The sequence below is a fragment of the Brassica rapa genome, unplaced genomic scaffold (genome assembly GCF_000309985.2).
Source record: "Brassica rapa cultivar Chiifu-401-42 unplaced genomic scaffold, CAAS_Brap_v3.01 Scaffold0210, whole genome shotgun sequence".
NCBI lineage: Eukaryota > Viridiplantae > Streptophyta > Magnoliopsida > Brassicales > Brassicaceae > Brassica > Brassica rapa.
Window position 1 is genome coordinate 1 of NW_022610154.1, and position 23,158 is coordinate 23,158.

The following is a 23,158-nucleotide window of genomic DNA, read 5'->3' on the forward strand; positions in this document are numbered from 1 at the left end:
TTAGTGAAGCTTAATGAGCTCTCTTCATTTCTCTTACACAACTCTTTTATTTGAACATCATGAAAAGAAAGCGTAGCACAGCGTTTGCTAAGAAAAGCGTCCCCCGGGCCGGCCCGTTGAAAGCTCTATATATTATGCGGCTAGGGTTTTGGGTCGCCATTTTGAAGCTGCAGTCCGCGCGGGCTAGGCCCGTTGTGATCCGCTCGATAACTAATCCGCCGCTGTAGGAATTGGTCAACACATCTCTATACGGGACGTGTCAAGAGACTCTAAGTAGACAGAGGGTTCAAACCCAAAATGCAAATATGAAGAACACGTGAAGCTCATGTGCATGATCTTTGTCAGTCGATAAAAAAGATAGAGGGCATAAAGGGGATTCCTCACACCTGTACTGTGCTTGTCCTCTTTGTCTGTCGTATACGTTATACGGGATCAGAGGAGTGAGCGTGCGATAAGATCGTGACAAGAACACATGAGGGCTGAACGTTTTGGAAGAGAGTAAGAGATGTCGTGTCAAGAAGAAGACTCGAAACTTTCTTAACGTTTTCAAATTATTTTCAAAAGTAGAAATAAAGATATGTTTGGTAACTATGCAACATTTGCTTCTAATAGTAAACATGAGATAAGATCATTTTATATATAAATTTCTTCACTACGATCAAATCTACCAGAAACAGTTTGAGAGAGTAAGAGTGAAAGCATGAGCTGAAATCTTCTTACAACAAGAACATAACATAGCTAGAGAGACTCAAAACAGCCAGACAGCGATTACCACTAAGCTAGACTCAATGTCCTTTGAGACAATAAGTTCACCAACAAAACCAGAGAAAGTTAACATTCTTAGAGCATCATGAAAGAACAGAATCCACTCAAAGCGATCAAGAGAAGGTAGGTGAGAAATGTGCTTGAGTTCCTGAGAGCAAACGCGCTGCTCTCTGTCGTGTAGTCCGGGTTAATCCCAGTGCTATTGTTTCCAAAAACTCCATTGGTTGAGGAGGTTCCTGAAAAAGGACTGTTGCCATTGCCACCAGGAAGTGTGGTGCTGCCGCCTTTTGGATTGGTTGTGCCTGGTGTCACAGTGGTGCTGCCACCGGAGCCACTAGAGAAAATAAAAAAGCAACAACACATAAAAGAGAATATCAGACAGGTAACAACTACTTTGAGGCATTAATGAATCTGGTTAAATGAGTTTATAACCAGACCTTGATGAAACTTCAAATCAAAAATTTATTTATTTATTTATTGGTTCAAGTAATATTAATGATGATGTTTGCTATCCTTAATTGATTTGAATGTGATCCTATCTCTTTCACAACAAAACAAAAAAAAGAGTTGCAAACTTGGACCCAAATCAAGCTTTAGTCCACTTGGTACTCTTTGCCACAAATATAGAAATCAAATTCTTGAAAAGCCATTTGAATCAGAAGTATAACCTGGCACTAGTAGGGAAGGTGCATCCTGAGTAACCTGTACAATTAAAAGGGTTCCAGCAAACAAAAAAAAAGTTAATACATTGATGATTATCCACAGAGTTGAAGCTATAAATTAGTCTTTATCACTCATTTGGCATATCCACATTGTCTTAGAATCTTATCAAAATCACTCAAATTGTAACCAAAACATAAAGCCTTCAACTTTATGTGACAAAGAGCAGTCAAATGAGGATAGTTGAGACTGACTTGGATCAGAGTTAGTTGGAGTGGCAGTGCCACTAAATCACAAGTGCCTGGAGCTTGGTGCTTCTTTTGGAAGAAGCTATTGACTGCATAGTTGCAGTGAGACCTAACATTGTCAGGGTCAAAGCAAGGTGCTTTTGGGTGAGTGGGGTTACAGTCTGCTCCATTGCCACAGGCATAGTCTAGTGTGCTCTGTAGCACTGTATCACTCAGCCCTGTTTTACACACACACCATGAGGCACCTACGTAGACCAAGAGGCTACATTTAGTGGTTGATTCAATACAAAAGACTCCATATTTGTTGTTATATAATGTGAAAGCCAACAAGATCTGTGGTAAAAAAACTTGGAACTCAATTTGAGGGGTTTAATCTTTAAAAATTATCAAAAACATAGCAAAAAGTTGTAAGAAAACAAGCAAACCAGCAGAGTTTTCTAGAGATTTGTGAACTTTTCCAAGGAAGAAAACACTTTAAAGAAGATAATAAGTAAATTAAAAAATGAGACAAGAACAAACAAATCTTGAAACCTTTTTTTGTTATTCAAAAGAAAAGCAACCAAAAAATACAGCCTGAATGTCAAGAGAAAATAGCTAGTACAAATGGTAACTTTTAATCTGTTTATCAATGGTAGAACACTAAGGAACAGTAAGACCCTTGAGTCAAGGGACTTGATTACTACTACAAGAACCCATTTTCTGACCAGAGCCAAAAGGCTTGAGACTCGGACAGTAAGAGAGACAAGACTAATGCCAAGAAATCTGAAGGAAGAGTGGAAGTTCTTACTAGAATGGCCAGCCATGGCTAGAAGGAGAAGTGAAAGAACCAGAGCAGCCATAGATGCGTTCAGACAAAATGTCACAGTTGTCCTCTAGAAAGAAAAGTAGTGAAGATAGAGAAAGAGATCTGTAGAGAAAGAAGGAGAAGAGAAAGTGGAGAAAACAGCGAGAAGTAGAGAGAGTGTGGCTACTTGATGTGTGTAAAGAGATGGGTGAGATGAGAGAGTGGCTACTTGTTGTGTGTCCTCTTTTGTCTCTCTCTCAAAACCCTTTTGAGTGCTGTTTTACATCATTTAAGAACTCAGCTCATGTAGAGTTACGTATATCTTGAGATTTAAATTAAAAAAGACATTGTTGTATTATTAGAGTACAGGTTGGTAGATAAATTAAATAAAAACAACAACAACTAGTTTATTACTTATTGAAATAAGCCAAATCTTTGTGTTGCAGGCTGTGGTGTTCCACACAAATGTCGATAATAATAAAATGCTATGTTCATAATGGGGTCAGAAGTGATTTTCTTTTGTTTATTACAGTCTGCAACACTCCGTAATCCATTGAACAACAACTTGCACGGCGCTGCTGAGCCATCAGATAATATAGTTGTGGATGGAATTAATGTAAAAATCAAAAGCTTGATAGTGTCCCAGTTTATGTATTACAGTGTTGCAGATTTTTTGGACTAAATAAATAATAATCAGATTTCTGTTTTTTTTTTTGGGTTTAAAAAGAAACATTTAAGAAAAAAATACACTCCAACTGCATAACATTATATGGATCACATGAGAAAATATATATAAAATGGGCCAGAAATATTTCATAGGCCCATGAGCCCAGGAATCAAAAATAATAAGGGTAATTATGTAAAATACAAAACTCCTCAAAAACCCTAATTTCACTTTCATCTCAATCACCCCCACTCGAATATTATAGCAGCGCCGACGAGGAAGCAGGAAGAAGAAGAAGAATCAAGAATAATGGCGACAGGCAAAACGGTGAAGGATGTCTCTCCACACGAGTTCGTCAAGGCTTACGCTGCCCACCTCAAGCGCTCCGGCAAGGTATAATAATCTTACAGTCGAATCTTGGAAATGGCCATTAGTTTCTGCATTTTATTACAATATCGTGTGGTGTAGATTGAGCTGCCACCGTGGACAGACATCGTCAAGACCGGTAAACTTAAGGAGCTTGCTCCTTATGACCCTGACTGGTACTACATCAGAGCTGGTATGTACTACATCTCTGGTCACTTGTTTAGTTAGTGTTTGTGTTTCTGAGATTTAAAGTTGAACTCTTTTTTTTTTTGGTTTGTAGCGTCGATGGCAAGGAAAGTGTACCTGAGAGGTGGACTTGGAGTTGGTGCGTTCCGCAGGATCTATGGAGGAAGCAAGAGGAACGGAAGCAGACCACCTCATTTCTGCAAGAGCAGTGGTGGTGTTGCTCGTCACATTCTTCAGCAACTCCAGACTATGAACATTGTCGACCTCGACACTAAAGGGTTAGTTGTTGTTTTATCTTATATGTTACATGTTTGAAGGTCAATATAAAAACTTGTAATGCACTTGTTTAGTCTCGTAGTTTATTGACTTGCTTAAAGTTGAAATTGTGACATGGGTTCGTTTAAGACTTGTATATGGTTTTGTTATTACTTGGTTCATTTTAGGACTTGATCATATTTGACTAGCTAAGCTTGCTTTTTCATTCTCATGTGATTAGGGGGAGGAAAATCACATCGAGTGGTGAGAGAGATCTTGACCAAGTCGCAGGAAGGATCGCAGCTGCCATCTAAAATCGAAGATCACAAGTTTGTTTTTTGAGATTTAGATACATATGGAATGAGATTGCATTGGAAACCAGTAGTGGAATCCCTTCTCTCATTTTATGTTTTGTTTTGATGAGTTGTTTCTCTTTTGTTCCTATGCGCAATTTGATCTAATCGACGACCTTGTTCTCTCTGCAGTTTAATGAATTTTTTTTAGCTATAAACATATATAATAACTGTAACAGTTTGCCAATGCTTTTGCTGTTGATACGATTTCAATATTAGCAAATAAGAAAACAAAGAAAAACAAATGTTTTTTGTTGATTTAATCGGAATGCTTAATTATATGCAAATTCAATGTTAAATTAATCAATTTTGTACTTGATAACTATTACTCCCTTTCATAATACTTATGTTTTTTCATAATACTTATGTTTTGCCTTAATGCATAAAAATTAAGAACATAATTTTTTCTTAAAAAAATATTTTAAAGATATAATTTTAAAATCAGTTAACCAATTATAAAAAAGACAGTAAAATCTAATTGGTTGAACAGTTTTTAATAAAGTTAAAATTAACCTTAAAATCTCAAAACTTTATATAAATTAAAATAAAATAATTATTCTAAAACATCATCTATATTGAAACGGAAGAAGTATTATTCTCCTTGGGTGCGCATGTTTCTTAACAAAAAAAGATACTGCTATTTTCTGAAAAGCGTAAGGAAACCACAAAATTCCAGCTTTTACGTGCGTTGATTTTTCAGATCTGTAAAAAGTCTATCCCCATAAACTTGGTTAAACCATGATTAAATGTCTGGTTAGCACGTAACGTAGAGACATGCGTCCATATATTTACTATGCCTAAGAAGCTACCTTTTATAGATCCAGTTTCCAAAGTTACTGAGACAGTGTATATCATTGTCTGATTGGCGCTTTTTTTAATTTGCTGACGTGGCTTAAAAACTAAACGTTGTTAATAAAAGGAGTAGAAAACAGTAGTATTCATCAATACGTAGAAAAAATAGTAGAAAGGAAAATAAATGAAAAAGACGACTCCGAGAAAAGGAAAGCGAAAGGTTTCTTCGTCGAGATGGTAAAGCTAATAAAAATGGAACCTTCTCCATTATTGTTAGCTTACCTTACTATCTCCGACCACATTTAGAGAGAGAGAAAGAGACAAAGTTCATTTTGTGTTTGTTCTTGATTCCTCCTAAAACCAACCGTGTCTTCTTATTATCTCCGGCGATGACGACGGCTGAGGGGGAGTACTCGAAGGCCAAAACTTCTGTTTGGTGGGACATAGAGAACTGTGAGGTGCCTAAAGGATGGGATGCGCACGCGATAGCTCAGAACGTGAGTTCTGCTTTGTTGAAGATGAACTACGGTGGTCCTGTCTCAATCTCCGCGTACGGCGACACCAATCTGATCCCTAAACCTGTTCAGCAAGCCTTGTCTTCTACTGGTGTTGGTCTTAATCATGTTCCTGCAGGTTCTCTCTCTCTTTTTTTTATTTGTCCATCTCTCTTAAAAAGTGGGATCTTTAGTTTGATCATTGTTTGTTAGTGGTTAGTTGATAATGATGATCCAGGATCTCTACTTTTACAGCGATCTTTACTATACATGGGAAGAAATTGAATTGGGTTTCATCATATTGACTTTGGAGTTAATTATTATTTTATTTTTTTGGAGTTCACAGGGTTTTGTTTGATCTTAAGAGTGTTTTTTTTTTGAGTTTATGTTGCTTAGATGATGATCTTAGTTTTTTTTTTTTAACTGTGATCACATCTCATTGTTTTTAGTGTCGAACATGAAAGATTTAACTTGTGTTGTTTGGGTGGTGTATTAATAACAGGAGTGAAAGATGCGAGCGACAAGAAGATACTAGTGGACATGTTACTGTGGGCTGTAGACAACCCTGCACCAGCCAACTTCATGCTCATCTCCGGCGATAGAGACTTCTCCAATGCTCTCCACCAGCTAAGCATGAGGAGGTACACTATTCTCCTTGCTCAGCCTCCACGTGCCTCGCCTCCGCTTATTGCTGCTGCCAAATACGTATGGCTCTGGACATGCCTAGCCTCGGGAGGTCCTCCTCTTACGAGTGGTGAATCTTCTCGACTGGTCGACAGTGGACGCTCTCTTGTCTCTAACTATGAAGAGGCTAAAGGTCCAGTTTCTGAACAAAGTCAGTCCAACAAACCAACTGATTCAACTCCCGACACTCGAAGAAATATGCTTCAGAATGGCAGAAGAGCCGCAGGTGAATCTGTTGCTTCTGGTGGTGGCTTTGAAGCGCACCATTCAGATATAAGACATACATCTCAGGTAAACTTGTATCGTTTTGTGGCTACTTACTTGTTGGTAGATCTATTCTTGAATATGGTTTTGTCCGGAAAGAATATAATAACAAACTGTATGATTTCTTTTATGCAGACTGCATTTGTAGTCAGCAACACAGCTCAGGCCAACGTTTCAGCCAAACCCATACTTGAAGCATCGTTTATAGCCAGTCACAAAGCTCAGGCTAATCTTTCCGCCAAAACCATACATGAAGCATCGTTTATGGCCAGCCACAAAGCTCAGGCTAACGTTTCAGCCCAACCCATACATGAAGCAGCGTTTATGGCAAGCCACAAAGCTCAGGCTAACCTTTTAGCCAAACCCATACATGAACCAGCGTTTGTGGCCAGTCACAAAGCTCAGGCTAATCTTTCCGCCAAACCCATGCATGAACCAGCGTTTGTGGCTAGTCACAAAGCTCAGGCCAACGTTTCACCCAAACCCATATATGATACAGCGTTTGTGACCAGTCACAAAGCTCAGGCCAACGTTTCAGCCAAGCCCATGCATGAACCAGCGGTTGTGGCTAGTCACAAAGCTCAGGCCAACGTTTCACCCAAACCCATACATGAAGCAGCATTTGTGGCTAGTCACAAAGCTCAGGCCAACGTTTCAGCCAAACCCATACATGAACCAGCGTTTGTGGCTAGTCACAAAGCTCAAGCCAACGTTTCACCCAAACCCATACATGAAGCAGCATTTGTGGCTGGCCACAAAGCTCAGACAAACGTTTCAGCCAAACCCATACATGAACCAGCGTTTGTGGCTAATCACAAAGCTCAGACAAACGTTTCAGCCAAGCCCATACATGAAGCAGCGTTTGTGGCCAGTCACAAAGCTCAGGCCAACGTTTCAGTCAAGCCCATACATGAAGCAGCGTTTGTAGCCAGTCAAAAAGCTCAAGCCACCGTTTCACCCAAACCCATAAAGGAAGCAGCGCTTGTGGAACCTGTGTTGTGCAATGTTTGCCAAATTAGATGCGCCAATAAAGATGCATATAACAGTCACACCTATGGTAAAAGACATCGAAAAAACTTGGAGCTGCAAACTGGTAAGTCCGAAAACATGTCGCGTGGGCCAGTTGGGCTCCCTACGGAGGTGCTGGAGAAACAGAAGAATAGGAAGAAGAACGCGAGTGAAGGTAGTAGGACTAAACCAAAAGGGCATTATTCTTGTCGTTTGTGCAATGTGGTATGCCAGAGTCAAGTTGTCTTTGAGTCTCATCTGAAGGGCCAGAAGCATGCTACCATGATGAGTCAGTCAGAGGCAAGTTTCTAACTTTTGAGAACTTACAAATTTACAAACACACCAATTTTTACAGTTTACTAAGCATATGCTTGATAAATTAACGTTGATTCAGGCGTTCACTAATTCTAAGAAGCTTCAAGAGAAAGGTGTCTGGGAAAAGGTTCAACCAAAAGAAGCAGTTGCAGAGCCTAAAGCAAAGGCACTCAATGATTCTAAGAAGCTTCAAGAGAAAGGGGTCGGAGAAATAGATCAACCAAGAGAAGCAATTGTGGAGCCTCAGCTGCAGTCTCAAAATGTTCAAGAGGACAGCAAGTGCTTTGAGAAGCATGTTGCCATGGTGAATCAATCTGAGGCACGTTTTCTATCTTTTTAAACATACTAAGAGCAAGTCTTAACAATGGTAAAAAGAGAAGGAGTGAAGTCTTATATATATATGTGTTTGGATCAGGCCGCACTCGTTGATTCTAGGAAGCATGAAGAGAAAGTTGTCCGAGAAAAGGTTCAACCAATGGTAACAGTTGCAGAGCCTCAGTCGCAGTCTCAAGAGAACACAAAGTTCTTTGAGAAGCCCAACGAAGAGCTCAGAGAGATATATGGCAAATCAAAAAGCAGTGTTAAAGAAAAATGTTCAAGTACTAAAGACTGGGTAGAGACTGTCTTCTTCGGTGATTTTGGAGCATCAGTGAAAACACGGTAAATTTTGGCAGCTTGGACTTGTTTAGTATGTCAATAATGTTTTTAATAATATTCTGTAATGTTTTTAATAATATTCTGTAACTTGTGCCACAGAGAATGTTTTGATGGCATTGTCAAGCCAGTAAACCTGTCTGGAGGGCCAACGGTGCAAGAAAAGGAGGTGATGGTACCACAGGGTTTGTCAACAGTGGTTTGTGATATTAAATCTCATTGGACGAACATAAACCATACTACGGTAGTGACAGCACTTCTTGTTGTACCTCTTTGCTTTTTTGGATCAAAATCAAACCCATTGAACATTTTGTTTTTTAACTCTTGATGCAGCCTGGTTCTGTAGCCAGTGATGATGCTAAGTCCAGCGTTTCAACCAAACATATAACGAAGGAAACAAATGTTTGGCCTGTCTTCTGTCATGTCTGCCAGATCAGCTGCGAGAGCAAGGTTGCATATGCAAATCACATCTGTGGGAAAATACACCAACAGAAGAGGGAGAGGATGTTCGAGAGAGACGCCATGCTTTCTAAGGAGAATGCTGAGAGGTTGGAGAAGGTATTGAGCAAAAGCCAAACCGCCTTTGCTTCTCAGAACCATGCTGCCATGGTCAAGGAGCAAACAGAGGCAAGTTTTATAACTTTTACTATTTTGTTTTCTTTAACGAATTTGAAATCTGCTTCTTTTTTTTTTTATTGTCAGTATTGCAAAGCATACAAACGTCTCCTTAGGTTTTATTCCCATTTGAAGTATGAAGTATATATAAGGCTACATAGCAGTATATACATAGTGAGACAAAGAGAAAGAAGCTAAACTAGATTATTGTTGCAGCAGGCACACATTGATTCAAGGAGAACTCAACAAGAATTGGAACAGGCACTCATTGTCGACTCAAGGAAAATCCGAGAAGAAGGCGATCAAGAAAAAGAAACAACCGAGGAGCACACACTTGTGAAGACTGTGGATCATGTGTTTCAAGGGGCACAAGAAGACAAAGAGGACGTAAAGGAGATAAACCACATATCTGAGAGCATCACAAACGCCATGTTGCATGCCTTAACTGAACTGAATCAAGAGTCTAGTATACCCAAAGGATTGAGGTAAGAACCGTTAATCAGGGGGGGTTTGTGGCTTGAGCACTTTTGATCAGTATGTGCTTTTCTAATGATCACTTGGGTTACACAGACTTGAGAGAGTACAACTTCCAGCAGACGGGAATGTGACCAAGAAGTTTGAAGATGGGTCCAAGCATAAGCCCCCACCAACACCATCGCAACCCGTAAAGGACTTTGCAGGACTTAAGGAGCAGGCTGCCAAGAGGGAAGAGGCTAAGGTCCAACCTGATAACTTTTGGACCAGACTTTGGGGGAAAAAGAGTTAAAAAAGCTTTGCTGAATTATTGTCTGATTTAAAAATTAAATTCAACTATTGCTGCATTATATGTATGTTTAGTTGGTGTTCTAATGAGACTGAGAGGATGTAACTTTAAGTAATGACTAGATTTTGACCCGCGCTTTTAAAGCGCGGGATCGTTTCTTTTTACGTATTTATTATTATAATCCATTTTAGTTTCTACCAAAAATTGATATCATATAATTTTATGATTTTTTAGTAGTTGTTGTTATAAGTTTGGATGATCTATACGTATATAAAATGTTAACCTTAAAATGAAATAATTATTTTGCTGTTGGAAATTTCAGCAAGAAATTCAATTCAAAAATATTTGCAATATAATTTAATTTTAGAATGGTAGTATAATTTAAATTAAAAATAACTTGCAACATAATTTAAATTAAAAATTGCTAGTAATAACATGTAACCCATATTGTAAATGTATGTTTACGTTTTATAATTGTATTTTTATATATAATATCAAGTACAATGTTAAATAGTTTTGATAGAATTTACTATTGAAATAATTAATTAAAAGCCCATATACTTAAAAAGTTTATTAACCAAAAATCTAGAAGTTAATGGACCCCCAACAAATCTAATATTCTGGTTTAGAGCTCGACCAAAACACATTCTTCATTTCGTCATATTGACCGTTCGAAAAAAAAAACCCAGAAAATGATTGATTTTTGACGTACTTATTGTTATAACCCATATGTGTTTCTACATAAGATTTATATCATGTGTTTTTATGATTTGGTTTAGTAGTTGTTGTTATAAATTTGGATGATCAATATCTATACAAAATGTTACTCTTAAAATAAAATAATTATATTGCTGTTGCAAACTTAAGCAAGAAATTCAATTAAAAATTATTTGCAATATAATTTAATTTTAGTATCACAATATAATTTAAATTAAAAATGACTTGAAATATAATTTAAATTAAAATGGCTAGCTATATAATGTCAAACATATTGTAAATGTATATAATTGTATATTAATATAATATCAGTTACAATGTTTAATATTTTTGATAGAATTTACTATTGAAACAAATTAATTCAAAGCCCATATAATTGAATGTTTATTTTGAAAAAATATAAAGTTAATTGGCCCCCAACAAATCTAATGTTCTCGTTTAAAACCCAACAGAACACTGATTCGGTATTTCGTTATGTTGACCATTCTCAAGACTGAAAAAAGAAACAGAAAAGGAAAAAAAGAGAGAGATCGAGAACGGTCTCTTTGCCGACAAAAGATGAGACGAAGAAAAATCGGTGTTCGATGGTGAAAAACAAAGGTGTACGACTCTATATGAGTAAATACGAAATCAGAATCTCGAAATCTGCCGGTATACCATCATTTACTCTCTCATTATCTTACGATTCATCTACTTGATCTGAGAAGCCTCTTTATAGATATGTTCAGGTACATGAAAATATCTAATTTCTTCTTAATATATAGATGTTATGCTAATCTAAAATCTCTTCTCTGATTTTGACCATTCCATAAATGTTTTGCATGTAGAAGTATCAGATGACTTGTATGTTGATTCTGATGATCGATCTTAGTCAAGCGGATCTTCGATTAGCACTGAATTTGACCATTCCCTATTGGGGTCGGAAACACCTAAGCAATCTCGAGCTTCTCAGATGTCAAGCTCGTGATGTCCATCGGCTTGCTCAAAATCTGAAGGGCGATGTTCATTTCTTTGACAACCATGAAGGTGATGTCCTTTACTAGGGGTGGGCGTTCGGGTTCGGGTCGGGTATTTCGGATTTTCGGGTATTTCGGTATAGAGGTGTAGAACCCGTTCGGGTATTTTTTCACTTCGGATCGGGTTCGGGTATTTTTAGTTCGGATTCGGTTATTTCGGATCAGGTTCGGATATTTAGATTTTGAAAAAAAATTAAAATTTTCATTTCTCAAGTTTCTTGTATTTAAAAATATAACTTTCAGTTAACTAATTTTTTTTTCTAATAGATTGAATGGTTAATAGATTTGGACATAACATTTTAAAACTAAAAAGATATTAATTTAGTTATTTTTTTTTAAATTTTGGATGTATCTTTTTGTTAATTTTTGAAATAAAAAATTTGACATGCATTTTAAGTGAATAGCAAATCATTTTTTCCGTAATTGTATGTATATCATATGAACTTAAAGTATGTGTAGTATCAATATAAATATTTTATATAAAATTAGAGATATAAACTAAAAATATAAGATTAATTATACATATGTTCGGTTATCTTCGGATATCCATTCGGGTTCGGGTATTACCCGTTCGGGTTCGGGTATCCAATCTCTCCTTATTCAATACCCGTTCGGGTATTTTGCTACTTCGGTTCGGATTTCGGTTCGGGTTTTTCGGATCGGGTTCGGATGCCACTTCGGATATCGGGTAAAGTGCCCACCCCTATCCTTTACACTTAAGATTCTTAAACTTTTATGATATTTAATACATAATCTTGGTTTATTTTGATGTAAACTACAGTTGGCCTAATGAAATTTTGGGTTACTATATAAAATTTGGGGTTACGTTAAAGTGAGGGCTTATCAAAGGTCTTATACTTTGCAAAATGATGATCCGGTCTGTTTGCAAAAAAAAAAAGGATGACTGATTAAAATACACAGATACGTACCTTACTCAAGCAATATAGAATTTTTATGTCACATAATAAATAATTCAAGTACGTACACTTTTTGGTTTGTTCTGACGTTAATGTTTTAAGTTTTGTAGGGTAATTGCTATGTAAACAAAGAGATAATTCTCAAGTACATCAACTAATGGCCAGACCATTTTGTAATCTGACCAAACTGGTATAATCTATTTATCTTCATCCTCTTTTACGTCTAGTATGTTTTTTTAATCTTCATCCTCTTATACGTCTGGTCTGTACACAACAGTATGTTGTTTTTATACTCATCCTCTGATGGAAGGACATGAGTCAAGTCGAACCCAAAGGACATGAGGCAAAGTCCAACCAAAGCCTTACAGTACACAGATAAGTCTCCGACTATAGCTTTTTTTTGGGGTTAGAGATAATGAGTTGACTTAATTATATATACAATGGATGTGCAGGTCGTGCAGTTAAAGGTTTTGAGACAGAGCTTTATTCATCTGAACGACATGGGACAGAGACATAGCGGGAAAGCAATTCGAACCCATGTAAGTGCATTTTAAAAGCTTCTAATTGTAGTAATTAGGCTTGGAACTGAAACTGGTAGTTAGGAAAAAAAAAACGGAGATTGTTTGATGAATGTTCATTGAACTATATTTGAAAAACAAGTAGAAAGTTAGGATTGCTTACATTCTCATCCGCCAAGATGAATTCCATGGTTTTCCCTGATTGTTGAATGTTTTGTTTCCAAGAAGTGTTTTTCGATGGCCTCAAGTCATTAATGCCGATGACTTTTGTTCATTAGAAGCACTCAATTTTCTTATTTGCATTTTAGAACCCATTTTTTTGTTTGACGGCATGAGTTTGATTAGGAAGAGGCGTTGTTATTTATAATAGGAAGAGGCGACATGGAGAGGTGTTTAGGTTATTGGAAAAACATGTGGCATACTCTAAATCTTGGCGAGATTTTCTAGTTAATATTAGTAAATATAGTTACCAATTTGAAACCTAAGATATTATTGTACACGCAATATAATTATGGATTATATTTTTTGAATCGTGATTATAGCTAATTGTATCATCTTTTTTTCTTTCTATATTTGTTTTTACATTTATTAAAGGTATCAAATAAGGAATATTGGGGGTGATTGCCAAAATCTATGAGTACCTTACTCTTTTAAAATCGAACAAATGAAATAGGGAATATTATGCTGTTACAATTATGAATACTTGCTACAATCTAGGAGGGCATACTCTTTTTTTCTTTTTCTTTTTGGTAAAAAGGGCCTTACTCTTTTTAAACCGAACACTGAAATTAGGGGATGGGTTGAAAAATATACTTCGAATAAATTTGGTATCAAAACTTTATAAAAATTAAAGGTTGTTTAAAAGATAAATAGATTTTTTAATTAACATTTTTTGAAAAATTGGGAATATGCTGTAGTACCTTTGATTCAAATTCGATTTTCATATTTTTGGTTTGATTAAATTTTCCATCATTATACATTGCATTTTGATAAACGAATCATAACATATAGGTAGGTGTAATGAATCATCTTAATAAGCATGTGAACATTGATTTAATTTTCTGAGAATCCATACGTTATATTCATCTTGGTTAGTGTTTTATAGTTTTAAATTATTGTGTTATGGAATATGGTTTGTTTAGAGTTTTAACCCCGAAAACTTCATATTTCAGGGTATAGGGTTTGATTACGAAAGATGATTTCGATGGGATTTTCATGGAATAGGATTTGATTATGAAGATGATTTTGATGGGCTCATCATTCTTTCCGATTTATTTAAAAAGGCACGAGCTTACGCGGATGTGGGCCTTAATTGTTTCAATGCATTTTGATGACGTTATGGATATGTTTTAATAACTGAAGATTTCTGATTGGTCAAAATATATTGGCGTCATTTATTTTTTTTAAAGGAAAATAGGCAATGGCAGAGATTTGTAAATAACTTGAAAAGGCAGGGGTAGAATCCTAGTAGGTATTCTGCTTTAATAGTATAGATTATACGGTAAAGTTTTTCCAACTCCTTTTTCCCCCAAAGTCTGGTCCAAAAGTTATCAACTTGGAACTTAGCCTCTCCCCTCTTGGCAGCCACTCCGAGGTGCTCCTTAGGTCCTGCAAACTCCTTTAAAGGTTCCTCTGGTGTTGTTTGGGGTTTATGTTTGGACTCATCTTCCAACTTCTCTGTCACATTCACATCTGCTGGCGCTTTTACTCTCTGAGGAATCACATCCAAACATCCTCTGTAACCCAAGATCCAAGTAATCATTAGAGCACACACATACTGATCAAAAAGAGCTCAAGAAATAACCCCCTGATTAATGGTTCTTACCTCGATTCTTTGGGTACACTTGACTCTTGATTCATTCCAATAAAGGCACGCGTTAGGTTCTCAGATATGGTGTTTATCTCCTTCACTTCCTCTTTATCTTCTTGTGCCCCTTGAAACCCATGATCCTCGGTCTTTACAAAAGTCTGCTCCTCTGTTGCCTCTGCTTTTCCCAATGGATGTTCCACTGCTCTTTGGCGAAGTTCTTGGCGAGTTCTCAGTGAATCAACAAATGCCTTCTACAACAATAAGCCATTAGTTTAGCTTCTTTCTCTTTGTTTTTTCTATGTATATACTGCTATGTAACCTTCAAGAGTAAGATCTAATATTCTTCATACTTTCAATGTTGAATTAAACCTACGGTATGCTTTGTAATACTCTGACCATAAAAAAAAAAGAAGAAGCAAATTCTAAGTTCGTTAAAGAAAACCAAATAGTAAAGTTATAAAACTTGCCTCTGTTTGCTCCTTGACCATGGCAGCATGGTTCTGTGAATCAAAGGCGGTTTGGCTTTTGCTCAATCTCTCTGCAGTCTCCTTAGAAAGCATGGCTTCTCTCTCAGACATCCTCTCCCTCTTCTGCTGGTGTATTTTCCCACAGATGTGATTTGCATATGCAACCTTGCTCTCGCAGCTGATCCGGCAGATTTGGCACCAGACAAGCTGCAAAACCTTTGGTTCCTTCGTTATAGGTTTGGTTGAAACGCTGGACTTAGTCACCTTCTCCTTCTTCATGTTCATCATGTACTCCTCGGGATGCTCAGTGGCTCCTCCTGCAGAGCTACTTTCAGAATCGCCTGAGTTCATCTCCAGGTTCTGGCTTGGTATATTCTCAAACTCCCGGGTTAAGTTTGCATCTTGTGAGACTTCTGGTTTCTTGAAAATGGCATCAATACATTCTCTGTAGGATAGCATCCATTGGAAATGAGAAAACTTCAATTTGGCAATAGTTAAAGAAGTCAAAGTTGGAAGGTTCTTCTTACCTAGATTCTTCAGAGGCAGAAAACTCAGAGTTTAGTTCGATGAAAAAACACTCTTCATTCGAAAGAGATTTGTAATCATTCTCTACTACTTCTTCAATAGTTTGAAAAAAATCTTCAACACTCCTCCCGGAGTTGGTGGCACATCTCTCTCCCAGCTCTTGCCTTTGCTTATCTAAGTAGTCCATGTTCTCAGGTGCCTCTACAAGCTTGATTTGGAGCTCCTTTTTCATATCTTTCGGAACACCATTATCTTGTATTTGTTGATCACCAAGCAGAGCCTGTTTCAATGATAATGTATCATCTGCCTGCTTTTTAATCTTAGCAGCATGCTTCCGGCCCTTATGATGAGACTCGAACACGGAAGGATGTGCACAAATGACATTGCAAATACTGCAAACATATGGTTCAGCTTTGTCTCCATTCACTGCCATATCTTTCGGGAGACCGTTATCTTGAATGATTTTCTCTTGTAGTTGATGCCTATCACGCAGATCCTGTTTCAATAACAATGTATCATCATCAACTTTCTTCTAATGAAACCATAAAATTTCATCCACATCTCTGATCAACTTACATCTATGTGCTTGTTAAACTTTGCAGCATGCTTCCGGCCCTTATGATGCGACTCGAACACGGAAGGATGTGCACAAACGACATTGCAAATAGTGCAAACATATGGTTCATATTTGGATTCAATCACTGTACTCTTCTTCTTCTTGGTCATATCCTCCAACTTCTCAATTTCAATATCATTTTGTGTAGGTTCTAGCTTCATGAGGATTGCTTCAAAACACTCCCTGTTACACATAAATATCATTAGATCAGAATATACTTAACAATTTTGATAGTAAGGAGTAGGCACAATCATAAACTTACCTCACTTCTTTGGGCACGTGAAAGTCGCGGCTAAGTTCACTGAAAACATGATCTACACTGAGAGGAGCTACACCACTCTTGTCCAGCCTCTCTTTAAAATCATGCCAGAACTCTCTTCCACTCCTTTCGGATGTTGCAATAGTCTCCATCAGTTCCTTGTTCTGTTTCTCCAAGCACTTCATAAACGCATCCCGAGACTGCGAGTCATTGTCTAGTTGAACACATTCTTTAGCATCAATGAGTGCCTGCAACAATGGCAGTCAAATCAAAAATAATATTTTCAATTTCACATCTGTACTCTAGTGTTAAGGACGAAAGATAGAAAGTTGATTAAGCTCTCAAAACTAGGATGCTCACCTGAGGTGCTTGTTCTCTGGCCATGGTGAAAGTATCAGTGCTTTTGCAAGCAACATTGCACACTCTCCATTCCTTCTGAAGCTTCTTTCTTCTTGTCCCCTGTTGACCTGGTGCTTTTCCTTTGAGTTTATCAGCCTTGTTAAAAACAGACCCTGAATCCATTGCTTGTGTGGACAAAGCATGCTCAGAACCGAAGGAGCAACAACTTCGTGTGGCAATTAAGCTTCTCCACATCCACGAGGTCCTCGCAGAAGCAACCAAGAAAGGTGAAGCTTGAAGAGGGTGCGCGAGGAGGATGTTGTATCTCAACATCCGCAGACGGTTAAGAGCATAAGAGAAGTCTCCGTCACCGGAGATAAGCATCAAGTTAGCAGGAGCAGGATTCTCCAACACCCACAAAAACATATCAACCAGAATCTTCTTGTCACTCGCATCCTTCTTTCCTGTTTAGAAGTAGAAAAGACAAAGACTTTATACTAAAAACCACATCCCTTTGAATCAAAGTATAACTAACCGGAGGGGACGTGGTTAAGAGAGATTCCGGCGGAGGAGAGAGCTTGCTGAACAGGTTTAGGGATGAGTTCTGTGTTGCCATAAGCAGAGATGGTGAGAGGACCCCGGTAGTTCAAGTTCACCAGCGCTGAGTTTAGTTTCTGAGCTATGCTATGAGCATCCCAGCCCTTGGGGACAGGACAGTTCTCGACGTCCCACCAAACGGAAGTTTTAGCCGTCGCGTAATCAGCCTCCGCCGCGTGGGTGATGGAGGAGTCGAAGCACATAATTTAATTAAAAAAAACTTACTTTACAAGATTTATCAATGGGTTTGAGAATACTTGAAAGCTTTTATCAAAAACCTACTTGTAGTGATGTAGAGCTTGAAAAAAAAGCTACTTCCTCTTAATAATAGTTTTACATAAAAACGCAAAAAAAAAAAAATATTTTTAAGGTAAATTTAATCTGTAGATTATGTATAAACGAACCAATAATAAATAAATTTATATAATTTAATTGGTCATATTATATTCCATAAATATAAAATTTATCTAAAAATATGAAAATTACTTATATTTTAAAACACAAAATTAGGTGTCTTGCCTGCATATACGGGCTTAATCGCTTTACGAATATTTATTAGTTTATTTTTAATTAATTCAAAAACCAGCATAATTATTATTGATGTTTTCAAAAAAATAAATCTAACATATATATATATAACAAAAATCTAATTAAATATATATGTTTAATTAAAATTTATTAAGGATAACATTGACTTTAACTACTTAATTTATTATAATTGTTTTATATTTTATTTTTAGATTTTATAATTGAAATATATGTTTTAAGATAACAATACAATATATAAGAATTATCTTATTTTTTAAAAAGTTAATATTATTAATAAAAATTCGTTTTTGATTATATAATTAATAATATATAAAATTCATTAAGGATAGTATAGATATTAACCGCACCAATATTTAACGTGAGAGCTCTGTTGCTAAAATTTATTTCGCAAATAATTGTATAGATAGATAGATATCACTAAAAATTACTTACATTTATTGTCTGCTTATATATATCCTAAAATAATATAAAACCCTTTAAAATCTTAAAACAATAAAAGATAAATTATTTAAATGTAAAAAATAAATAAGTAAAAATACTTTAAAAATCTTTTGTACAAGTAAGCGTTTGCTCTTTTACAAAAAAAAAAAGAAGAAGTAAGCTTTTGCTTTTCCAAGACAAGATGACAAAGAGAAAAACAGAGGAAAAAAGTATTATAAAAATGACTTGACATTAGGAGAAGTTATATTGAAAAAAGTATTGAATAGCTTTACATCTATACTATTAAAGCAGAATACCTACTAGGATTCTACCCCTGCCTTTTCAAGTTATTTACAAATCTCTGCCATTGCCTATTTTCCTTTAAAAAAAATAAATGACGCCAATATATTTTGACCAATCAGAAATCTTCAGTTATTAAAACATATCCATAACGTCATCAAAATGCATTGAAACAATTAAGGCCCACATCCGCGTAAGCTCGTGCCTTTTTAAATAAATCGGAAAGAATGATGAGCCCATCAAAATCATCTTCATAATCAAATCCTATTCCATGAAAATCCCATCGAAATCATCTTTCGTAATCAAACCCTATACCCTGAAATATGAAGTTTTCGGGGTTAAAACTCTAAACAAACCATATTCCATAACACAATAATTTAAAACTATAAAACACTAACCAAGATGAATATAACGTATGGATTCTCAGAAAATTAAATCAATGTTCACATGCTTATTAAGATGATTCATTACACCTACCTATATGTTATGATTCGTTTATCAAAATGCAATGTATAATGATGGAAAATTTAATCAAACCAAAAATATGAAAATCGAATTTGAATCAAAGGTACTACAGCATATTCCCAATTTTTCAAAAAATGTTAATTAAAAAATCTATTTATCTTTTAAACAACCTTTAATTTTTATAAAGTTTTGATACCAAATTTATTCGAAGTATATTTTTCAACCCATCCCCTAATTTCAGTGTTCGGTTTAAAAAGAGTAAGGCCCTTTTTACCAAAAAGAAAAAGAAAAAAAGAGTATGCCCTCCTAGATTGTAGCAAGTATTCATAATTGTAACAGCATAATATTCCCTATTTCATTTGTTCGATTTTAAAAGAGTAAGGTACTCATAGATTTTGGCAATCACCCCCAATATTCCTTATTTGATACCTTTAATAAATGTAAAAACAAATATAGAAAGAAAAAAAGATGATACAATTAGCTATAATCACGATTCAAAAAATATAATCCATAATTATATTGCGTGTACAATAATATCTTAGGTTTCAAATTGGTAACTATATTTACTAATATTAACTAGAAAATCTCGCCAAGATTTAGAGTATGCCACATGTTTTTCCAATAACCTAAACACCTCTCCATGTCGCCTCTTCCTATTATAAATAACAACGCCTCTTCCTAATCAAACTCATGCCGTCAAACAAAAAAATGGGTTCTAAAATGCAAATAAGAAAATTGAGTGCTTCTAATGAACAAAAGTCATCGGCATTAATGACTTGAGGCCATCGAAAAACACTTCTTGGAAACAAAACATTCAACAATCAGGGAAAACCATGGAATTCATCTTGGCGGATGAGAATGTAAGCAATCCTAACTTTCTACTTGTTTTTCAAATATAGTTCAATGAACATTCATCAAACAATCTCCGTTTTTTTTTTCCTAACTACCAGTTTCAGTTCCAAGCCTAATTACTACAATTAGAAGCTTTTAAAATGCACTTACATGGGTTCGAATTGCTTTCCCGCTATGTCTCTGTCCCATGTCGTTCAGATGAATAAAGCTCTGTCTCAAAACCTTTAACTGCACGACCTGCACATCCATTGTATATATAATTAAGTCAACTCATTATCTCTAACCCCAAAAAAAAGCTATAGTCGGAGACTTATCTGTGTACTGTAAGGCTTTGGTTGGACTTTGCCTCATGTCCTTTGGGTTCGACTTGACTCATGTCCTTCCATCAGAGGATGAGTATAAAAACAACATACTGTTGTGTACAGACCAGACGTATAAGAGGATGAAGATTAAAAAAACATACTAGACGTAAAAGAGGATGAAGATAAATAGATTATACCAGTTTGGTCAGATTACAAAATGGTCTGGCCATTAGTTGATGTACTTGAGAATTATCTCTTTGTTTACATAGCAATTACCCTACAAAACTTAAAACATTAACGTCAGAACAAACCAAAAAGTGTACGTACTTGAATTATTTATTATGTGACATAAAAATTCTATATTGCTTGAGTAAGGTACGTATCTGTGTATTTTAATCAGTCATCCTTTTTTTTTTTTGCAAACAGACCGGATCATCATTTTGCAAAGTATAAGACCTTTGATAAGCCCTCACTTTAACGTAACCCCAAATTTTATATAGTAACCCAAAATTTCATTAGGCCAACTGTAGTTTACATCAAAATAAACCAAGATTATGTATTAAATATCATAAAAGTTTAAGAATCTTAAGTGTAAAGGATAGGGGTGGGCACTTTACCCGATATCCGAAGTGGCATCCGAACCCGATCCGAAAAACCCGAACCGAAATCCGAACCGAAGTAGCAAAATACCCGAACGGGTATTGAATAAGGAGAGATTGGATACCCGAACCCGAACGGGTAATACCCGAACCCGAATGGATATCCGAAGATAACCGAACATATGTATAATTAATCTTATATTTTTAGTTTATATCTCTAATTTTATATAAAATATTTATATTGATACTACACATACTTTAAGTTCATATGATATACATACAATTACGGAAAAAATGATTTGCTATTCACTTAAAATGCATGTCAAATTTTTTATTTCAAAAATTAACAAAAAGATACATCCAAAATTTAAAAAAAAATAACTAAATTAATATCTTTTTAGTTTTAAAATGTTATGTCCAAATCTATTAACCATTCAATCTATTAGAAAAAAAAATTAGTTAACTGAAAGTTATATTTTTAAATACAAGAAACTTGAGAAATGAAAATTTTAATTTTTTTTCAAAATCTAAATATCCGAACCTGATCCGAAATAACCGAATCCGAACTAAAAATACCCGAACCCGATCCGAAGTGAAAAAATACCCGAACGGGTTCTACACCTCTATACCGAAATACCCGAAAATCCGAAATACCCGACCCGAACCCGAACGCCCACCCCTAGTAAAGGACATCACCTTCATGGTTGTCAAAGAAATGAACATCGCCCTTCAGATTTTGAGCAAGCCGATGGACATCACGAGCTTGACATCTGAGAAGCTCGAGATTGCTTAGGTGTTTCCGACCCCAATAGGGAATGGTCAAATTCAGTGCTAATCGAAGATCCGCTTGACTAAGATCGATCATCAGAATCAACATACAAGTCATCTGATACTTCTACATGCAAAACATTTATGGAATGGTCAAAATCAGAGAAGAGATTTTAGATTAGCATAACATCTATATATTAAGAAGAAATTAGATATTTTCATGTACCTGAACATATCTATAAAGAGGCTTCTCAGATCAAGTAGATGAATCGTAAGATAATGAGAGAGTAAATGATGGTATACCGGCAGATTTCGAGATTCTGATTTCGTATTTACTCATATAGAGTCGTACACCTTTGTTTTTCACCATCGAACACCGATTTTTCTTCGTCTCATCTTTTGTCGGCAAAGAGACCGTTCTCGATCTCTCTCTTTTTTTCCTTTTCTGTTTCTTTTTTCAGTCTTGAGAATGGTCAACATAACGAAATACCGAATCAGTGTTCTGTTGGGTTTTAAACGAGAACATTAGATTTGTTGGGGGCCAATTAACTTTATATTTTTTCAAAATAAACATTCAATTATATGGGCTTTGAATTAATTTGTTTCAATAGTAAATTCTATCAAAAATATTAAACATTGTAACTGATATTATATTAATATACAATTATATACATTTACAATATGTTTGACATTATATAGCTAGCCATTTTAATTTAAATTATATTTCAAGTCATTTTTAATTTAAATTATATTGTGATACTAAAATTAAATTATATTGCAAATAATTTTTAATTGAATTTCTTGCTTAAGTTTGCAACAGCAATATAATTATTTTATTTTAAGAGTAACATTTTGTATAGATATTGATCATCCAAATTTATAACAACAACTACTAAACCAAATCATAAAAACACATGATATAAATCTTATGTAGAAACACATATGGGTTATAACAATAAGTACGTCAAAAATCAATCATTTTCTGGGTTTTTTTTTTCGAACGGTCAATATGACGAAATGAAGAATGTGTTTTGGTCGAGCTCTAAACCAGAATATTAGATTTGTTGGGGGTCCATTAACTTCTAGATTTTTGGTTAATAAACTTTTTAAGTATATGGGCTTTTAATTAATTATTTCAATAGTAAATTCTATCAAAACTATTTAACATTGTACTTGATATTATATATAAAAATACAATTATAAAACGTAAACATACATTTACAATATGGGTTACATGTTATTACTAGCAATT

General features: G+C 35.5%; 3 protein-coding genes and 1 pseudogene across 6 annotated transcripts; 2 read left to right on the top strand and 2 right to left on the bottom strand.

The window, feature by feature from the left end:
- Positions 1-618: 618 nt before the first annotated feature.
- Positions 619-3,100, bottom strand: LOC117129865 (annotated as a pseudogene).
- A 218-nt stretch (positions 3,101-3,318) lies between these two features.
- Positions 3,319-4,468, top strand: LOC117129867 (40S ribosomal protein S19-3). Its single transcript, XM_033283088.1, has 4 exons — positions 3,319-3,514; positions 3,590-3,680; positions 3,768-3,951; positions 4,170-4,468. The coding sequence occupies exons 1-4, from the start codon at positions 3,431-3,433 to the stop codon at positions 4,240-4,242; spliced, it is 432 nt and encodes a 143-aa protein (XP_033138979.1). The 5' UTR covers positions 3,319-3,430; the 3' UTR covers positions 4,243-4,468.
- Positions 4,469-5,216: 748 nt separating this feature from the next.
- LOC117129862 lies at positions 5,217-10,074 on the top strand. Of its 2 annotated transcripts, none has more exons than XM_033283081.1 (9): positions 5,217-5,706; positions 6,070-6,542; positions 6,651-7,823; positions 7,918-8,157; positions 8,254-8,498; positions 8,595-8,736; positions 8,826-9,119; positions 9,327-9,592; positions 9,678-10,074. In XM_033283081.1, the coding sequence occupies exons 1-9, from the start codon at positions 5,463-5,465 to the stop codon at positions 9,871-9,873; spliced, it is 3,273 nt and encodes a 1,090-aa protein (XP_033138972.1). In that variant the 5' UTR covers positions 5,217-5,462; the 3' UTR covers positions 9,874-10,074. The 2 variants fall into 2 exon arrangements, with proteins under 2 accessions (XP_033138972.1, XP_033138971.1); XM_033283080.1 differs by having other exon boundaries at positions 5,218-5,706; positions 9,324-9,592.
- A 3,707-nt stretch (positions 10,075-13,781) lies between these two features.
- On the bottom strand, positions 13,782-23,129 carry LOC117129864. Of its 3 annotated transcripts, none has more exons than XM_033283086.1 (10): positions 21,835-23,129; positions 20,388-21,063; positions 17,590-19,236; positions 17,076-17,518; positions 16,719-16,963; positions 16,417-16,639; positions 15,843-16,336; positions 15,316-15,760; positions 14,864-15,096; positions 13,782-14,774 (listed from the first exon to the last, which is right to left on the bottom strand). In XM_033283086.1, exons 3-10 carry the CDS (start codon positions 17,852-17,854, stop codon positions 14,429-14,431), a joined length of 2,694 nt encoding a protein of 897 aa, XP_033138977.1. In that variant the 5' UTR covers positions 17,855-19,236; positions 20,388-21,063; positions 21,835-23,129; the 3' UTR covers positions 13,782-14,428. The 3 variants fall into 3 exon arrangements, with proteins under 3 accessions (XP_033138977.1, XP_033138975.1, XP_033138976.1); XM_033283084.1 differs by having other exon boundaries at positions 14,864-15,099; XM_033283085.1 differs by lacking the exon at positions 21,835-23,129 and having other exon boundaries at positions 14,864-15,099; positions 20,388-21,109.
- Between the last annotated feature and the right edge of the window lie 29 nt (positions 23,130-23,158).

What these genes read in the sequence shown, in the direction of transcription:
- LOC117129867 (XM_033283088.1), top strand. Translation starts at nt 3,431, where the DNA reads ATGGCGACAGGCAAAACGGTGAAGGATGTCTCTCCACACGAGTTCGTC. An exon ending in CTGGTACTACATCAGAGCTG is followed by an intron (nt 3,681 to 3,767) that starts GTATGTACTACA and finishes TTTGGTTTGTAG; the next exon opens with CGTCGATGGCAAGGAAAGTG. An exon ending in GTCGACCTCGACACTAAAGG is followed by an intron (nt 3,952 to 4,169) that starts GTTAGTTGTTGT and finishes TCATGTGATTAG; the next exon opens with GGGGAGGAAAATCACATCGA.
- LOC117129862 (XM_033283080.1), top strand. Translation starts at nt 5,463, where the DNA reads ATGACGACGGCTGAGGGGGAGTACTCGAAGGCCAAAACTTCTGTTTGG. An exon ending in CCATGATGAGTCAGTCAGAG is followed by an intron (nt 7,824 to 7,917) that starts GCAAGTTTCTAA and finishes ACGTTGATTCAG; the next exon opens with GCGTTCACTAATTCTAAGAA. An exon ending in AGTATACCCAAAGGATTGAG is followed by an intron (nt 9,593 to 9,677) that starts GTAAGAACCGTT and finishes TGGGTTACACAG; the next exon opens with ACTTGAGAGAGTACAACTTC.
- LOC117129864 (XM_033283084.1), bottom strand. Translation starts at nt 17,854, where the DNA reads ATGTGCTTCGACTCCTCCATCACCCACGCGGCGGAGGCTGATTACGCG. An exon ending in CACGTGCCCAAAGAAGTGAG is followed by an intron (nt 16,640 to 16,718) that starts GTAAGTTTATGA and finishes TATGTGTAACAG; the next exon opens with GGAGTGTTTTGAAGCAATCC. An exon ending in AGTGTACCCAAAGAATCGAG is followed by an intron (nt 14,775 to 14,863) that starts GTAAGAACCATT and finishes CTTGGGTTACAG; the next exon opens with AGGATGTTTGGATGTGATTC.